We start from the raw sequence: 20,481 nt of genomic DNA, 5'->3' as shown, positions 1-20,481 counted from the left end.
TAAAGGCAGGGCTAAGAGACAAGAGAGCACACAATGATGACATGTGGCTCAATGAGATGTAAGGGTAGGTAGGAGAAATAGTGAAATATTCCACGAGAGGTGGATCACCCAATGAAGGTGGAATTATCATCCCACAATAAGTGGATATGATAAAGTAACAACAATATCACAACATAAAAGGTGGAAATCCTCCTACATACACATCCCAATGTATGCACATCTCCCTAAGTGTCTCATATGCAAACTACTATGATATGAATGTACTTAAGTAAACTTAAGTAAAGTGTTTAATTATATACAACATGAATAATTAATTACACCAACAAAGATTTTTCGCTTTCTGATATCTTTTACCAATCTTTTGTTACATTTTAATTATCTTTATCGCCTTCCTATTCTTGTGGCTATCTTGGGTTGTCCGTGGAGGTGGAAACACCAAAATGAGGGTCTGACTTAGGCAGTCTCCAAAACACAACCCCCAACATTTTCCTTTCTCGCATGTGTGTAGGTACCTCACCATGAAGAGGAGATAAACTTGAGGGAGGTTTCATAGTGGGGACCACGTGTAACATTCTCTCATTCCTTTTTATCTCTTGGTTTAGTCTCGCGTTCTGTGTTATCGTTTTATTTTAATACCTTTTTATCAGTTAATACATTTTGTTAGTGCGTACGGAGCTTTTATGCTCGGACTCTACACTTCGTCCATATAGGACGACAACGCGTCACACTGGTGTCCCAGCTCTACGCACTCTTCCCAAGGACAAAGGCTTAGCGGAACCATCCAAAGAGTCCTCTCGACTTTCTGACACTTTAGCATAACTCTGATATCCCCTGGCTCATCTTAGTGCCAATTTGAGGAGGTATCAGAGGGATAGTTTGTTCTCAAGGATCCATCATCCTAGAGGTGGAAAATTTCCTCCACTATAGTATGTTTAAAAGTATCATTTAGAGAATCAGATAATTGGAGATAAGACAAAAGGTGGTTAGACCATAAGGAAGATTACAAAAGCTCAAGATCAAGCTAATTACTATTTTCTATCTATGATAGAGCCAAATACTTATGAAGCAAGAAAAGATGAGAGTTGGGTAAAAGCAATGGAAGAAGAAACAGATCAGATTCAAAAGAACAAGACTTGGGAGCCGGTACCTAGATTAGTAGACAAGAATGTAATAGGAACTAAGAGGGTATTTGGGAATAAGTTAAATGAGCAATGAGAAGTGATAAGGAATAAATCAAGGATGGTATGTAAAGGATATTCTCAAGTGGAAGGTATAGAATTTGAAGAAACGTTTTCTTTAGTACCAACAATGGAAGCTATTCGTATGTTTCTTGCATTTTATGCTTACACTAAATTTAAAGTTTATCAGATGGATGTCAAATCAACATTTTTGAATGGAGATCTAGGAGAATAAGTTTACATTGAGCAACTGAATGGATTCAGATTGACAGAAGATTCAAATATGGTATGCAGATTGAAGAAGGCATTGAATGGACTCAAACAAGCACCCAAAGCCTGGTATGCAAGATTGGATAGGTATTTGCTTCAACAAAATTTTACGAAAGGTACAATGGATAGTAATCTTTATTTCAATATTGATGGAGATAAGTTGTTGATTGTTATAGTTTATGTTGATGACGTTATATTTGGAGGAGATAATAGTTTATGTAAAGAATTTGCTAAGGAGATGCAAAAAGAATTTGAAATGTCAATGATTGGTGAGTTGTCTTTCTTTCTTAGGTTGCAAGTTGTTCAATCAAACGATGGAATTTTTATTTCTCAAAGCAAGTATGTGAAGGAAATGTTGAAGAATTTTGGTTTTGATGATTGCAATCCGGTTACAACTCCTTTAACCGTTGGGTGCAAGTTAAGAAAAGATGACGAGTCTTTGAAAGTTGAACAAAAGAAGTATAGATTGATGATTGGTGGATTTTTATGTTTGATTGTATTCGGACCAAATATCATGTAGGTTGTTTGTCTGGTAGCTAGATTTCGAACAAATCCGGAGGTGACACATGAACAAGCTGTAAAGAGAATTTTTATATACTTGAAAGGTACTATGGATTATGGACTTTGGTATAAAAAAGTTGGAGATTTTATGTTAAAATCTTATATTGATGCAAATTGAGTTGGAAGTGTTGATGACCAGAAGAACACTGGTGGTGTTGCATTCTTTTTAGGGGACATATTGGTCCCCTGGTTCAGTAAGAAACAAGATTTAGTTTCCTTATCTTTTGTCGAAGCAGCGTATATTGTAGTGACATCTTGTTGCACTCAGGTAATGTGGATGAGACAGACTCGTAAGGATATCAAGGTAACATATGATGAAGCAATTCCTATTATGTGTGACAATGAAAGTACAATAAACATTTCAAAGAATCTAGTTATGCATTCAAGAACAAAGCATATTTCAATCAGATATCATTATTTAAGGGAGAAAGTTGTTGAGAAGGAAGTTCGATTGGAATACATTTCTATGAAAGAGTAGGCTGCAAATATTTTCACTGGCATTGGCGAAGGAGACATTTGAGTTTCTTCGGGAAAAGCTTGGGGTCATTTCTCCTCCTTCTATCTAGGTGCATTATGGGGATGCATCTTTCCAGGGGGAGCTTTCATGCCTATTTATTTTCCTGGATTGATGTTGTGATTGCTCTCAGGGGGAGCAGTGGTGTGTGCAATGTTGTTGTGACCTTTGTCCTTGATGGAAAAGGGGGAGAGATTGAGCAGGTTTGATGTGTTAGAGAGAGATTGAGATTGAGTTAACAATTTGAAGATTGAGATTGAGAGAGATAGTGCAACAATGTAATGTATATTTTTGGAGAGATAGTAAGCAGTATTCTTCTTCTTTGAGGTGCAGGTGTCATCAAGTGTTTCTATAAATGACAAAGGGGGAGATTGTTGGAAGCATGTACTGATGTGTTGTTGTGGTTGTCGTTGATGTCAAACTTGTTGTTTTGGAATTTCTATGGTCCAGAATGTTTGTGGTGCAGAGTTATCTTGTTGCATTGTTGATGTTGCAGTTGTTCTATTGGTTGTTTCGAAAGTGCTTGGGTCCATAATTTGTTGTTGGTGTTGAGTGTTGTTGTTATCTTCATTAGATAAAGTTTCGATATTATGGATAAGATGGTTCTGCGGCCCGAAAACATATCTGTGTTCGAGTGTTGTGGCATGGGTCTCACCATAGCATGTCGAAATCTAGATTTGAGTAATTTGCATTGCAGAGTATGTTGTTGACCGTTAATTGCTTATATGGATGTGTCGTGTGTATGTTGTTGGTTATGTTTCAATGATTGCAGATTGGTGAATTGATCTTTGGAAGTTGTGTTTTGGTCCCCTATTTCTCGTAGAGTGGATCAGTGTGTGTATTTTTAGTTCAGAAAGTGTATTTTGATTCAAGTCGACTTGGTTTAAGATTTGATGATCTATCTTGTATATAAGGATGTGTATGATTGATTTATGTAGAGAGAAGAGAAGCAAGGAAGAAAAGTGTGGTGAATATATATACGAGGATAATCAATGAGGCCTGGTAAAGAGTAGGATAAGAGTTTTGCTGGAATGATATGCAAGTTGTGCTGAGACTGTGTCAGAGTTCTGAGAACAAAGTGTTGGTAGTTGAGATTAGAGTTGTGTGTGTTGATGTTGGTCTCTTAATGCAGAGTTCAAGGATAGCTTCATGATCAGGAGATCCTTCTTTTCATATTAGTTTTATATCTTGCCTTGAGTGCAGTTAACTTTAGGTTTTGCAAGTCCTCTTTATATCTTGCCCCATGAGCAGTTAACCTTGGTGTGCAAGTCTAGAGCAGTTTATTCTTTTCTTTGTAATCTGATATACATAGTGAATTATCATGTGGGTTAACTCCCACCGTGGTTTTTCCCTGTTTGGGTTTTCCACGTATAAGTCTTGGTGTTTATGTGTTGCATGAGTATTTTTTATTAATTTTTTGTTTTGGATTGATTCACCCCCCTCCCCCCCCCCCCCCCCCCCCTCTTAGTCCTATCTTGGGTTCAACAAACCCCTTTTAGAAAATAATTCCACATGAGAAAGAGGGAAAGTATATTATGAATCTTCAATGAAGAGATACATAGCAATGAACTTGCATACTATTTTCTTATCAATCTAGCAATACCATATTACTTGTAAAATAATAATCATAAAACTACTATCTAATGGATCCAATTTGTAACAAATTTGGGAGGTAAAACCATAGTGATAATCCAAACAAGAGGCAAAGACCACTTGTAAAAACCCATGCCTAGGATAATGGACATCCATAGTCATATCAATAAAATATTAATTGTCACATGGCTAAAACATGGGTGTCTAGCCTTGTCGACATTGGCATGTTGTGGTGGTTAAGTTGTGGTAGTGTTGTTCTTTCCATCAATGTTCAAATCCCATTGGGACATGCTATTATTGAATAATTAAATGGGGATGAGATCCCCCATTTGTGACCTCACTAGTTCATAGCTTCGATTCAAAAGCATTTAGTGTCTAGCCCATAGCTAATCAACTCTTTATCTTCCTAGATGCTTTATAACCCCCTAATGAATCATTCGACTACATAATAGGACAATCTTTCATCTTCCAAACTTGGGCTCCCAACTCATGATTGTTCATATTCCCAAACTAGACTCCTAGAAAGAATTCTATGCTATTTTTACTTGCAACTGCCATCGACATGTCTTCAATTCTTTGGTATGCAATTACAATTCGTCATAGGAAACAAATATTAAATATTTTTACTCTCATGTCCTATAGAACACTTTTCAAGGAACGTGGAGATACATGAATGACATACGAATGCAATGTTAATATCACCTCTCCTATCATTCCCCCACTTGACATTATACAGTGTAATTACATCCCAGAGATACAAATAATAAAATCAAGTATAGTGATCAAGGCTCATGACCTTCCTACACACAATAGAGTTCTTATTTATCGTCATTGGCTTCATAAGAGAATCTGCAACAATATTTAAAGTGCCAACCTTCTCAATCAATCAAGACCTTACCATTCTCAATTATTTCTTTCACAAAGTCATATTGAACATTAGCATGCTTAGTACGACCATAATATGCGAGATTTTTAGCCAAACAAATATTTTGATCTATTTATTATAATTATTAACTATCTATTATTGATTAATATATTACTTACTTTACCATTATATTTCAAAAAAATAAAAGAAAAAAAACAAAATTTAGAAATAGAAAAATTAAATTTATTGTTTAATTTACAAAACGATTAAATTAACTACAATCATTTAAGTTGATCAAATTAAATTAATCAAAATAAATTTATTATAATTATTAACTATCTATTATTAATTAATTAGACTAGTTACTTTATCATTTTATTTCACAAAAATACAAGAACAAAGCAAATTATTGAAATAACAAATTAACATTTCTTATTTACTTTATAAAAAGATTAAATTAACTACATTCATTTAAATAATTAATTTTATTAAATTAATCGAAATAATTTTATTTAATTTATTATAATTGTTAATTAATTATTAATAAATTATTAGATTAGTTACCAGACTTGATAGATTTAGATTAATTTAGTTTAGATTTATTTAATTAGATTAATTTATATACATATTCAAAAATAAAAAAAGGCATTCAAATAACAAGATAAACACAAAAAAATCAAAACAAAAATTCTTACCACTATACAAATTGTTCAACCAAAAAAAAAAATGCAAACAAATCAAAACAAGAAAATGGCTATCTAACCCCTACGATTTGTATGAGAGGCAATGATACTTTGGTGCATCATAAGGGCTACATAGTCGTTTCCAAATCAAAAGACATTCAAACAAAAACAAAAACTAATCTAAATGATTAAACTTAGCAAATTAATATATTCTAATTTATGACTAAATTTAATAAATAAATTATATAAAAAAAAACCCAACTTCTATTGCTCTCTTTCTCAAACAACTTAACATCCTAAAAGATGAATGGATAAAGATAATGTTTCCCACAACTTGAAGAATTTTGCTTCCCTTTCTTTTTCCTCTTTTTTTTTTTTTCAATAATTTTTTTTTTATTTCCCATGTAACCAAAACCTTAATTACTTGTCCATATATAATCAAACCAACTATCCACCCATTGGATCACTCACTTTTATCTCATCCTCAACCATAAACATCATACTAATCCATTCACAAGATATGACTCCATTGTACCAATTTCACACATACACTAGCTAATTAAATTTGCATTATAAAATCAAATTAATTTATACTATATAAAAAAATTATATAAATTAAGTGGAAAAGAGTGTTGGAGTAAGTCAAAACTGAATTAGATATGTGTCAAAGAGTTTTAGTTTACAAAAATGAGTACTTGTAGATCTGTCCTCCTTCTCCAATATGTTGTCAATATCCAAGAGTTAGGTGTCAATATCTCTTACTTAGTTTCTAGTTTGTTGTCAATTATATCTAGTGTGTTGTCAAATAAATTAGTTTTTTTATAGGATGATCTTTGAGTCTTTAGCATCTATAAATATGTAATACTGTTTGATGAATAAATTAAGTAATTCAATATTTCTCTATTATATTTTCAGATGTTTTATTTCTGTAGTCTAATTTTTTAATTTGGTATCAAAGCCATGTGCTTGATTTTTGTTTAAACAATTGAGTATTCTATAAGTTTTGCACTACAGTTATAAGAGCTGAAAGAATGTCAGTAGTTGTAGAGGAACCATCTGATGAAGATAGTGATGCTTACACCATATGAAGAATTTTTTCTATTTTGAAGAGGTCAATCCTTTGAAGATAGGAAAGTATGTAGTAGAGGCCAGATGGATGCTCAATAGTTTGAGGTGCTAACGGATCGGAGAAACTATACCTCATTGAGGTTATGAGACATGCATGTGAGGATTGATGTCCAATAGTTCAAGGGAGATCCAGAAAATCTAGAAGTTTAGCATCATACCTTTACGAGGGTGATGAGACACTTCATGTGCAAATAGTATTCAATGGTGTTGGGAACTTGGATGACAGTTGCATGACTATTTCAACAGTTGGGAGCAATTTGAAGAAGTCTTACTAATCTATGAACTATTTTCAAAAGGATAGTTTTTATATAATGTATTGTTTTGTTTTTATATTGCTAGTCAATTTAATACCTTGTTTGTAGTATGCAAGTATGTTAGAAGTCCATCTAAATTTAGTTTTTCCTTGAGTGGGAATGTTGGAGAAGTCAAAACTGAATTAGATATGTGTCAAAGAGTTTTAGTTTGCAACAATGACTTCTGGTAGATCTGTCCTCCTTCTCCAGTATGTTGTCAATATCCAACAGTTAGGTGTCAATATCTCTTAGTTTCTAGTTTGTTGTCAATTATATCTAGTGTGCTGCCAAATAAATTAGCTATTTTTATAGGAAGATCTTTGAGTCTTCAACAACTATAAATATGTAATATTGTTTGATGAATAAATTAAGTAATTCAATCTTTCTTTATTATATTTTTCAGATGTTTTATTTTTGTAGTCTAATTTTTTAATTAAGAGCCCCTTTATAAACTTTCACAAATAAGCCTTTTCCAATTAAATTTGTGTTTCACTTAGGGGAAGTGTATTAGTAAAGTAGTCTAACTTCATGCACCTATATATTCTAAATGGTACATTAGATTTTGACAATTTTTTTGATCGTCTTCATATGGGACTTCATATGGGACTTAAGTGCCTATAACTCATACACATTATAAGTTCTATTATGCATGCAAGAACCAAAAAAAACACATTTACTTGCTTAAAAATGCTACAATAACCATATACTTAAAATTACCAATAATTATATACAAATATCACAATATGAGAACCAATTAATTCGTGCTCTTCCCCATGGTGACCTTTAAAAAAACCAAACGAGTTTCTAGCATTTTTTAAGAACCCAAACTTAAAAATTTATAATAAATGAAGAAATTATGAAGAAATTGTAAGCGCCTAAGCCTCATCTAATTCCCGCAATTTGAAGAAAGATGAAGAAGTTGCATAGCATTCATATATAGTTCTCATGTCCTCTTACATTCCTGCTCGTCTTCTTACGTCTTCTCTGCTTTGTGGGTATCGCAAAACCATATTTTCACAGCAATGTCAATAGCAGGATTGGATTCCATGATGGACCGTATGTGTTTTTACCCTTTTCTTTTAATAGTACAGAATGGACATCTACTGTTTCCATTTCGGGTTTAAACTTCAAATTTTAAATTATGAATCCGTTTCTTAAAATTTTCAGAGGTCATCTCCGTCATTACGAACGATGGACGTAATATAGTGGTATGTATGAGTATGTGCTTTCTGGGTTTTGCTCTGTTTGGGTTCTTCTGTTAAAACGATGATTCAAGGATGTGTTTTGTATCTATGGCGGAGAATTGAAAGTACTGCATATGCAGGGTATTTTGAGGGGTTTTGATCAGGCCACAAATCTTATTCTCGATGAATCGCATGAACGGGTTTACTCCACCACGGTAAGCTGTTCCCTGTCGTATAAATCAGTGGCCTTTTAATTTATTTTTAGTAAATTTAAGCCTGGTTCAAGTTTTTAGATCTGGCAGACTTGAATGAGCACAACAGAGATATGAACTTAGGTCATTCTCTTACTATTCCCAATTAGAATTGTACGGCATTTCCTTGAAGAGTGGGTTCAACCAATTTTCCACCCAGTCCCCTTGTGGTGAATGGAGAAATACTGGAATATGACGCTTAAAAGTAAACACTAAATCTTAGGAACAGGGACAGAGACATAAGGGATGTGGATGGAAACCTAAAGAACATGGTTGAATCTAGTGGTATACTCAATGACGTGTCCCATTTCTAATGCTTCAAAACCTCACTATCCATATTTCCACACTCCATATCTTCTATAAGACATGGTTCGCCAGTTAAATCTCACATTATCGTACTGTGGAGATTTGATGGAGAGTCACTCTTTACTGGAATGCATCCCTTTACTATTATACCACGTTCTTATGGATTGTTATTGTTGTTATCGAGTTTTCTTGAGAAGTTCAGAGATGTGTGTACAGCATATGCATAGGGGATGTTAAACCCTAAACCCTGACCCCGAATTAGTTCTATAAACTTTTACTAAAGTTGACCAGATCAGATCCGTGAGGATCCTGTCTTTGCATGAGCTCTTACTGAATTTTATTGTTTTCCATTTTTAGGAGATTAAATTGATTTCAGTTAGACACAATTCTGTTTCTTTTCCTTGAGTATTTTGAAATAGATTATATCAAAGGTTTTGGAGGATAGAGACAATAATTTAATGGGTAATCCAAGTGAAAATAATTAACAAAATCTTGAGGGAAACATAAATGTGGCAGTAATTTCTAAACAAAAGAATGGCTAATGGGAGATTAAATCTCAGTACTGTAAAGAATTCTGCTGTGTTAAATAAGAGAATGATTTATCGGAATTTAAATTTTAAATCTCCATATCTTAAAGAATGCTACTATAGTATCCTTCCTATGTTGGGTAATAAGAATGGATCAGAATACCTGTTCGTTGATTCTCTATTGTGATGCCAATGTTAAGTACTCTTAGCAGTGTGCCCAAACACAAGCATGCGGTAAGAAACTTTTCGAAAGATGCATAAAACATTCTTGAGTAGGTATTGTTCCCAATCTGCAGATAAATTGGTAAGATGATGTAAATAATTTGTCCCTTGCAAATAATGCTCGGCTCATGGCTAATTGCAAAACTTCTTAAAAACAGCATGGAAAGGGTTCTAAATATGAGGCAATCATTAGGGACGGACATAGGAAACTAGGATAAGCATTTCGTAGATTGTAGCATGAAACTTGAATTTTTAGTAGGTAAAAGGGTTTATGAAGCAATTCTATACCAAGGGATTTGGTTAGGGCTTGCTTAGGGCTTAGTAGGTGTGTTCTTTAATTCTAAAGATTGGTGAGTGAAATGGTTCCATGCTTTATGGTCTTCGTGAGATTGAGACTAAAAGAATGCCATAAATCTTTTGACTACATGAATCAAGAGACTATTGAGCAAAGAAGAATAATTGCAAATAAGGTGAATTGTAGGTTGATAATAATTCACAGAAATTTTGTTGAAAATATGGTGAACTATATATTTAAAATTCTTTTTCAATTAGGATGTTATTCTTCCTTCTGATATGATATTGGTGTGTATTTAACGATCTTTCATGGTCATGGAACAAGCTATGCTTTGATACAAAAACGGAGATAATGTGTGTGGTGCCAATGAATAGATCATGGAGCATATGTCCGTAGAGAATAGGAGGATTAAAAGACCTGTCAAACAAATAGAAGAGTGCAAGTCATAAAGTTAGTTTAACTATTTAACTTGATTGAATCATGTAAGGTTTCATTCAAGTCATAACAGGTACTTGCTATGATAGTTTTATAAGCATACTGTTTGCACAAGAGAATTGATGCATCATTCTTTTTTCGAGTACTCTGATTGCTGTGAAATTGACATTCACTACCTACCAAGCACTTGTTTATTTTTCATTCTGTGAATTGGTTTAGACAGATTCTCAGGAAGAGAAACTTAGTAGATAGTTTGAAAAAATATTGTATTGAGCTAAATGAGGTTGGGTTCTGTTCCATGGTAATAGAGGCAACATGGAGACTTGATCATATTTATCAGGTTGAATATTATCTCTCTTTGATTGACAGAGTGAAACTAGACAGCATTTTCTTAGTTACTTTGCTACCTGTGTATGCTAATTCCCTTTGCTTCTTCCATTCCATTTAGTAAGGCTAAAGATGGCTCTGTCAAAACCTTAGTTGTTAAATGAGCAACAATTAGAATTTAGATTCTATGCTGAATTCTTTTATTGGTTTTCACTGGTCTTCTTGGGCAGGCAGGGGTAGAGCAACTTGTCTTGGGTTTGTATATCATCCGAGGAGATAATATGTATGCTACTTCAACCCATATGTTAGAGTGGCTGTCTCACCAAATTTGCTTTGGTTGCACATTCAGTTAGAGTCCCCACATTGGTGGAGTTTGTGCCTGTGCCCAATTTATATCCAGTGCAGGCTGGAAACTCCCTTCCTGTTAGGAGCATTTTCATCCTTTCTTTGTCATTCTTTAATTAAGATTAAACATTGTGTTTGTGTCCAGTAGCGTTGTTGGAGAGTTGGATGAAGAGCTTGATTCAAATCTCGACTTATCAAAACTCAGAGCACATCCTCTAAAGCCCGTTGTTCATTAATTAAGGTTTGGGACACCCTCCAGAGCTTTCCATATTTATTCTAAAGGCTCGCATCTTGGCAAATAAGTGAAGTGCTTGTTGATCATTTATTTTTCTAGTCAGCTTAGTTTCACATTATGTATCAATAAGTTTTTCCAAATACTGATTGAACTGGTTTGGAAATATGCTACTCTGTTGGGGTGCATGGTACAGGTGGGATCAAGATGTATTATTCATTTGTTTTGTCTTCAGCAATTGGAAGCAGATAATCAATTCATGATTTCAAGCTCATGATATAGAGTTGCTTGAGAGGAGATCTTAATTCTAATCTGGAGCCTAGTAGCCAGTCGTGTAAAATGAATGGAGCTTCGAGCTCCTGTAGAAACATTTTTTATTATACAGAAGTTTCAGGTTACTTGACAAAGAGCTTAAGGCTGGTTGGTGGTAATTTTAAACAATTTCTTATATATATTTATTTCGTCAGACCTCAATTTAAAGTTTGTGTTTCCTTCTGCTAGTTACATGTATTTACTTTCAAAATGCAAATTTGAAGCTTGAGTTTCCTTCTACCTACTAGTTGCTGTGTATTTACATTTAAACCAAAAAGGTTAATATTTTGTGCTCATTGGGTTCAACAGATTTTTTTGCAGCAATATCTACAAAAATGTTAAACAAGGATAAAAGAAATATATTCGAATGACAAAGCAAAACCAGACATCAAATATTATAAACATTCAATGCTGCACCTATGCATAGCTTACGGCCACCATCCTTAAAAAAATTTGCAAAATGTTTTCCTTGTCTCTGCGATATCCTTAATAGCTAAACAATTCTCAACTTTTCATGCAAAGGCTGCTCTGCTCATGTTTCTTCCAGATTTATTTCCAAAGGCATTATAATCATATTCTTAATATTTGCAATGTTTCATTGTAGATATCTCTTTTAAAATGAGAAACTCTGCAGAAAAATGACCGTGCCTTGCACCAAGAACCCTGAATCTTGGTCAAATAGGCTAGCTAGTAAGGGTCACAAAAATTTGTGGCAACGCCAATATTTAGCAGTCTTAGAATAATGGTATTGAGTTTCTTTTGTGTCGGATCTTTCTTTGTATTTTTTATTCATGACTGATAAACAGTAACTGAGAAAACAACTCCACTCAGTAGAATTATTATGTGCATCTGTAACTTTGAGAAACATTGAAAGGCGACGAGGGGTTGCCTTGATTATCCAGATGACAATACTCTCAGTTCAATTTTATATTCCAGACATGTTACAATCAAGACAAGTTGACCAGCAATACAAGTCCAACAGATGAACAAAAAAAATATAACCTTACTGTTCTGATCCAATGACGTCAGACAGAAGAAAAAAAAGCTTGGCAGTCTAAAAACACTCAATTCAGCTCTGTTTATAAATTTTTTTTTTTAAGAAATCTCATCGAAAGACACCACTAAGCACATAAAACTAAATATAATCAAAGATAGAAGCATGTCTATGACAATATTCTCCCACAACAGAAAGAAATAATTTAGGTCAATAATCTACCGCAACTTACATTATGTGGGAAGCATCAGGTGTGAAAATCAATTTAATAAAAGGAAACGAATTTTCCTTTTTTTGGGAAAAATGAAGATGAATCAGAATGAAACAAAAGATGAATAAAAGGCTAAATGCTATTGCAATAGTCCCAAAGCAACAAATTTTGCAGGCTACCTCTAGGATACACAATAAGACTGAAGTTGTTGTTTTGCAACTCAGTACCATCTATACTCTTGGCATAATGATCAGTTATTTCCCTTGTCTCGATGATATCTTTTAATCTTGTAAAATGTGTTAAGATTATGATAGTATTAACCTTGCAAATCTTATGTACTAATGTTGAATCTCCAAGCATTTTGGAATGGGTACACTTGGATGCCCATGGTGATTGAGAGATTTTTTTTTTATTATTAATCTTCTTGTAACTTGGAATATTAGTTGTAGTGGCATCAAGGGGGATGTCACTTATGACAGTGTCAATTATGGAGTGGTTTGACTTCATTTTTACCAGTTTCTCATGCCTAGCTTATAGATGGGAGAATGTTGCGTCTTGTGTTATGACTGGTGGGGTTGGTTTGGAAATGGGGTGCCATATCTGAGAAGTTGTGTACCCCCTTCACATGGGTCAAAGATGTCATTATTGGTTACTATTTGTGGTGTACTGAATATTGTTGTGGGAGTGTTTGGTTTTTGCCATACTATGGATTTTAGTAGTTTTGGTTTTGGGAAACCATTTATGGTTCTCCCTCACTGGTTATCCATAATTGGATGCATTGAATGGTTGTTTAATGGATCTTTTGTAGGTGGATACTTCCACATTGTTGGAATGTTATGATATTGAAGGGAGAAAGTTGGATGTACGGATATAACATTTATTTTGGATCAATGTAGACTTGTCCTTTCTTTGTTGTAAGCTTTTTTTCAAAAAGTGTTTGTAGGTGGATACTTCCACATTGTTGGAATGCTATGATATTGAAGGGAGAAAGTTGGATGTATGGATTTATTTTGGATCAATGTAGACTTGTCCTTTATTTGTTGGAAGCTTTTTTTCAAAAAGTTTTTTTCTAGATACATCTAGTGTTATATGTTCATGTTTATTAGTTTAATTTTTTTTGATGTTTTACATGCTTATTTATGTTCCATTTCAGATTTATAGTTGATCACATGTACTTTTAATCAAGTTAAGTGGATTTGTACGCTATATTTATGCTACCATTGTTGTTGTTCATTGGTTTTTTCAATGTTTAGCACTAGAGCTAACAACTTTGTTTAGAGGGGGTTGCCTTTTTTTGAATGTTGAGGTTATTTTTATTTTAGTGAGTGTGATTTAATGGGTTTGGTAGATTCGTTGTGTTTGAAGCCATGGCTATCACATCTCAATCAGATATTGAAAAGTTAATGGTTTGGGAATGAGCAATGGAATTAAAATGGAGAATCTTATGGAAGAAATGGATCAATTTGATGGTAGTTGCAAATGAGTTAATACTTGTGGATATGTTTGAAGAAGATTGGATAAAGATGGACAAGAATAAGCTACAATTGAAAAAAATAAAATTACTATTGGAAAATGAAAGAGGGAAGCTTTGTTGTTTAGCATTTGAATGCTTTTAATTTGATTTTCAGTTTGCTCATCTTTATTGATGTTAAGCTAGAACGGGAAGGATATTTGTATTTTATTACTTTGTTCTTTGCCCAAAACTTGGGAGGGTCTAATAATTGCTTTAAGTGTTTCTATGCTAAATTCAGAATTGGATTCTTTTTTAGCCACTTTGCTTAGTGAAAAGATGAGAAAATATATGGATGGGGGCTCAAATGTGCATTATATGTTCACGCAAGGCCCAACAACAAAGCTGTATTTAAAGAGGAGCAAAAGAAATTGAAAGATTGAAGTTTAAAAGATGTTCCAAAACCTTAGGGAGAGCAAATTGATGTGTTGGTTAATTCTTGTGACTTTATAATTAGAGAAATATCCTTTCAAACTTGCAATTCATAATTAGTTAGTAGATATTTTATTGATTCAATCATAAGTAGTAGACAGTTGTGGTCTACTAGCAAGTTAGAAATATTAATGTGAAGGAAAACAAATACCCATGGGATCTACACTAATTGACATTGCAATGGTTTAAGGACAATATAAAAAATAAACAAGCAATGCTACATTCTACATTAGGTGGGGTTTACCACTTGAAGAGTTAAGGAATTTATTTCATTTAATTTTCAAGTTGTTGCTTTGAGATTGGATTGGTTCGATAGCATGTCAACCTTGTACTAATTGTAGTTGTTGCTGAAGATATGAATAATAGTAAGTTGAGAGTGAAAAGGCATTGGTATGCACCTTTTTAGGAGCCATTGACAATAATGTAAGTTGTTGCATATTTCAAGCCTTGGACAATATTGAGAGATACACACTTCATCATTTTTTGTTGTATTACTAGAATACAATGATCTATGGGGGTCATTGCACCAATACAACATATCCAAATCAAAGTATTGCATTTTGAATAGAATTGGTCAAAATTAAGGTTCAGTTTATGTTTTGTTGTACAATTTTTGGAATAATGCAACTAAAATTTAAATGGGCAAATGCAATTTTATTAGAGATGGATCTTGGTAGCCTATGAGATTCCTTTCTTATGCAGTCAATTGATAGTCATCATGTATCATCAAAGGGAAAATGTAAAAAAAATAAAAAATTCTAAGAACAAAGAAATAGAGACTCCTTTGGAATTTGTGGTATAAGAAGTAAATATGGAAAGAGAGAAGAAAGCTTCAAGGAAGATTCTACAAATAAGTTTGAAAGGAAGTTTGACCTTACATTAATATGATGGGATAGATGATGTTACATATGATGCATAACAATCATAAAGCATAGAATAATGCAAGAAATTCCAACTATCAAAATAGTGAGTGAAGTTCTTTTAAAGCTAATAACAGCAACAATAATAAGCAAAAATGTCATGCATACAGAACCTAGTTTGTTTTGTTGATAAACCTCTTGTCTTACTTTAATTTGGAAGGAAGAAACTATTCCTATGGAGGAAGCACAAAGTTTAATCCAAGATGATATTATTGCTTGTTAAGTAGAGTATAGAAATCTCCATGCAAATATTCAAGAAGCAATGACTTGTGAATTACATAAATATGAAGAGAGGTAGAAGTGGATTGAGAATTGAGCCTAAACTTCAACCAAAGCAAAATGATCATCAAGAATCTTTGGGCAAGTTGATACTTTCCACTTTTGATGGTTCTAAAAAGTGTATTGCTTGTGTGTGGGTGCATATGTTAGACACATATCTATCTCTAAAACCTAGGGTCAAGAATGATGTCATCAAATTCACCACCTTACACTTGGAAGACACAACACATAAATAGTGATACCATGGGTTTGTTACTTGAGGTCGTAGTTTGATTGATATAACGAATTTTGTAAAAGGTTGATTTGAAATGTTTGTAAAAAAATCCCATAATTCATTTTAGAGAGTTGGCCTAATTGAAGCAAGAAGAAAAGATAGAGAAATATGTGGAGGAATTCCAAATATTATCAATAATGGTGCTTGATGTAACAAAAAGAAGATTAATTGTTATTTTTACAAAAGGGTTAACCAAACCTCGTAGGGGTTTAATTAAGGCTTTTGGTCCATTTTCTCTAACGGGAGCTATTAAAAGAGCCCTAGATTTGGAGACTATGTTTCTCAAGTATAAATTTCACTCACATATTCTATCACTGATCTAATTAAGGAAGTTTCACAAAGGAAAGAGTCTTATGCAAAATTGTAGACAAACATACCACCAAAGACAAAGATGGAAGATAAGATAAAAAATGATCTCAAGAGGAGGAGTTTGTGTTTTTATTTTGGAAAATATTTGGAAATTGGTCATTAGTATATGGGCAAGGGAAAAGTTCATCATATTGAGGTAGTCTTTGATGGGGAGGAAGAAAAAGAGGAAGTTGAACCACATTAAAATAATGGAGGAACACTTGCTTCTCTTTTAGGAGCACCAAGATAGCATCCTTTTAGATTTCAAGGAACTTTATGTGGAAGTATAATTTCAACATTCCATGTACATTAATGAAGATTTAATAGCTAAGAAATTATTTCAAATTGAAGACTTTGAAGGACTTGATGTGACAATTGTTGATGGATCTATAATCCCTTGCAAAAAAGAAAATTAGTCAACTCAACGTACTCATAGGGGAGCATAAGGTGTCCAATGTCTTTTGTATTATTGGTTTAGGAAAAATTGGCTTCTAGTTTTGGGTATTCAATGATTGTGCGCCCTTGGGGAAATCACTCAAAACTTTCAAAATTTAGCTTTTAAGTTCCATTATGAATGAAGGGAGGTAACACTTAAGGGACTTTCTAATGGGCATACCAACCTAATTAATGTAAAATGTATGCAAGTCTATAATTATTCATTTTGCAATAGAGTGGTAACTTCCTTTGATTAGATCAATGATAGAATATACTTGCATATTCCAAAGGGAGGTAACTTCCTTGATTAGACCAATAATAGAATATATGAGTTACCTCCCTTTGGAATGGAGTACCTCCTAAGGTTAGTAAACTATTTGGTATAGAGTGGTGTAGTGGAAATTAGTTGGAGCAAAAGAGGATCTTTATGAATTTATAGAAGCTTTGTAAACAATTAGAGATGAAATTTGGGGAGGTTATATTTGATGATGTCTTTTAGTCAAGCACATTGAGTAGATGGACACAAATCTCCAAGATTGATTTTGGGATCCTAGTAACTCCAAAAAGATTCAATCGAGTGGAAAAGAAATATTAGACCATCCTAGTTGTGATTGCTCAAGGACAAGTAATCTTAAGTGGAGAAGAAATTTTGGAGCATCCTAGTCATGATTGCTTGAGGACAAGCAATCTTAGGAAGGGTATATTATAATTCCCTTTTTTGAATTGTAGCCAATTTGAAACCCAAGATACCCATCGTACACTTTTTGAAGTGTTGGAAATTTTGCACCAAGGAAATTAGATTAAAAAACTATAATAAGGGCCTCAAGTAAAGTAAAAATAGGGACTCTTATATATAATTAAAGTTTACTTTAAATAATTTCTCTCAAATAACAATCTAGGGTCATGAAGGAAATTTGAAGAGTTGTGTCTTTTAGAGGAAAATCTATCTAAGAGAGGCCAAACAAGGAAAAGGGGGCATATTTATTAGCATTGGACTTTAGTTTAGTTAACCTAAGGACGAAAATCCTCTAAGAATTGGAGGATGAAAACCCATAATTTCTTTGAATGATTGTGCACATAAAAATCACCATTATGTAGATTTGTTTAATTATTAGTTTGTAACTAAAGAAATATCATTTCAAACCTAAAATTCATAACTAATTAGGTGTTTAATTGACTCAATTATAAGTTGTGGTCTTCTAGAAAGCTATAAATGTTAATATGAAGGAAAGAAGGGGTTTTGTGCTAATTAACATCCAAGTGATTTGAAGAGAATATCAAATTAAACAACTACCATTGTATTCTAAATTAGTGGGGTCTGCTACTTGAAGGATGCAAGGAAAGCAGTGCGCGGAAAACACTCTCCTAACATCAATTCTAAGGGGATTTGCAAGCAAGGAAGTATTTTAATTTCAATTTGCAATACATTAAGATAAAACATAGGCAGGAGATTAAGATTAACCAGACAGAATTGCACCAAAGAAAGACATCAGATATACGTGGGAAAACTCTTACAGGTAAAAAAACCACCACCAAAAAGAGATCCCTTTATTCAGTAAACAACACAGTTACAATAAAGTACTCAGATCCTCTTTTATGGACTCTGTTCTCACAACACACAGACACCTCTACTCAGCTGAGCTTCTACAACTTCCATCTTTTCTCTTCAGCTACCACCACAGTATTTATGCTCACCCATCTGCTCGTCGATTACATCTCTGGCAACCGCCATCTACCAAACTAATTGGCCTTGGAGCATAATCGTCCAGTAACAGCCTGTTAATTCATGAATTCGTGGAAAAAATATTATCCCACATTCATCCAGAAGACAGGTCGGTTCGTATTCAAATACACTGACAGAAACATTCCAAGTGTCTGCCTACTAGTCTTCAGTCCAGGCAACATCAACTCGATCGCCGAAGGCGATTCCATCAGGTATCGGGAAGACAAACAATTAGCTATCTCGAATGTCCGATCTTTCTTTCTGTGCTCCGCCACGTGGCACCCCCTAATTGGTTCTAGGTCCCTGCTCTGACATCTTAGCACGACCTCACTATCTACTCAGAATTCTTCTTTGTCATTGGGTCACGATGGAAAGTCTCACGAGCAATTTCCCATCACGACCTAGCGACCACTGTCGGATCTTCTGCGATCGTCATCCGATCATCTGTGATCTGCTCAGCCTTTAACTCGCCTGAGCCGCTCACCTGTCCAGTCCCACCACTTGGTCGCCATGTCGCGAGGGATATTCCAACGAGCAGTTTCCCATCGCGGCCTAGTGATCACCGTTGGATCAACTTTGATCGTCGTTCGATCATCTTGGACTTGCTCACCAGTTAACTTTGCTTGAGTGCTCTCTTGTTGGGACCCATCACTTAGTCGCCATGTCACGAGGGATAACATTTCGGTCATCTTCCCATCGCGATATAGTGACAGCCATTGGATCTTTTCGCTCGACCATCAGATCTACTCAACTTGCTCACTCGATAGCCGATCACAAGAAGAGGGTTCCATCAAGGTAAGTTACACCGATCAACCTGAACACTGGTCAGGAGAAATCGAGGCATATTTCCAACAAAGGAGAGTGGAGTTTATTTCATTTAATTCCCAAGCTACTATGTTTGAGATTTAATTCTAATGGCAACATGTCAACCTTGCATTAATCATAGCAATTGATGAAGATTTCGTTGATAATAAGTTGAGAGTGAAAAGAAATCGGTACACACATTTTTGCGAGCTAATGATAATAACATGAGTTGTTTAATGTTCAAAGTTATGGACAATATCAAGACTTTCTTTATCAAAGTTTGGAGTGTTATTGGAATATGATTATTTGTGAGGGTGTCAAGGCAATTGATCCAAATCATAGTATTTGTAAGAGTTGGTATAGAATGCTCTATATCATGTAATATTTAGCTATGGAGATAATTGTAGTGTCGTAAATTGTATCCTCATACAATTTCATGCTCATTTGGGTCTCACCTTGGCAATTTTCCTTTCTTGCCCTATTGATTCTGCTTAAAATGACATTAAATTTGAGGTCTCAACTATTTGATTTTGTATGTTGACCTTGTCCTAGTCCAAAAGGACTAGACAAGGGTGCTAAGTGCCATAGTCCATGCAAAAGGGGCCCAAATTTGAACCCTCTAATGATCAAAAAAGTTGAGCGGGAAAAGATACTCAATGTCCGCCTTCTTCGTAATTTTCAATATGATTCATGCGATTGAGTATAAAAGCAAGTCTTATCCCCTCATTTGAAACATCTCTCTCAAATCATCTCTCATCAAGGAATTCAATTCACATCAAGAATTTCAATTGAGAAAGCAATTAAGCATCTTCAAGGCAATGAAGGAGAGGTCAAGTATTCAAAATTTTAAGCATTCAAGATGACATCCATGATCAAGTTTATGTGAAGGCATGCATGATCTTATGCCTAGTAACATCAACCTTTCATGATAAATTCAAGGCAAGGGTAAGCTCTCTTTTCTGTCAATTCATCATTATAGGGTTAATTCCAAACTTGGGGTTTGACCTAGGCAAACCCCTATAAACCCAAC

General features: G+C 34.1%; 1 protein-coding gene across 2 annotated transcripts; it reads left to right on the top strand.

The window, feature by feature from the left end:
* The first annotated feature begins 7,949 nt into the window (after window positions 1-7,949).
* On the top strand, window positions 7,950-11,713 carry LOC131049126 (sm-like protein LSM8). Of its 2 annotated transcripts, none has more exons than XM_057983157.2 (6): window positions 7,950-8,141; window positions 8,253-8,293; window positions 8,410-8,484; window positions 10,863-10,915; window positions 11,126-11,218; window positions 11,406-11,713. In XM_057983157.2, the coding sequence occupies exons 1-5, from the start codon at window positions 8,108-8,110 to the stop codon at window positions 11,211-11,213; spliced, it is 291 nt and encodes a 96-aa protein (XP_057839140.1). In that variant the 5' UTR covers window positions 7,950-8,107; the 3' UTR covers window positions 11,214-11,218; window positions 11,406-11,713. The 2 variants fall into 2 exon arrangements, with proteins under 2 accessions (XP_057839140.1, XP_057839139.1); XM_057983156.2 differs by having other exon boundaries at window positions 7,953-8,141; window positions 11,123-11,218.
* Window positions 11,714-20,481: the final 8,768 nt, after the last annotated feature.

Source organism: Cryptomeria japonica, chromosome 3, assembly GCF_030272615.1.
Source record: "Cryptomeria japonica chromosome 3, Sugi_1.0, whole genome shotgun sequence".
NCBI classification, from domain to species: domain Eukaryota; kingdom Viridiplantae; phylum Streptophyta; class Pinopsida; order Cupressales; family Cupressaceae; genus Cryptomeria; species Cryptomeria japonica.
The sequence above is the reverse complement of the archived record's forward strand: the minus strand, read 5'-3'. Positions and strand labels throughout refer to the sequence as shown.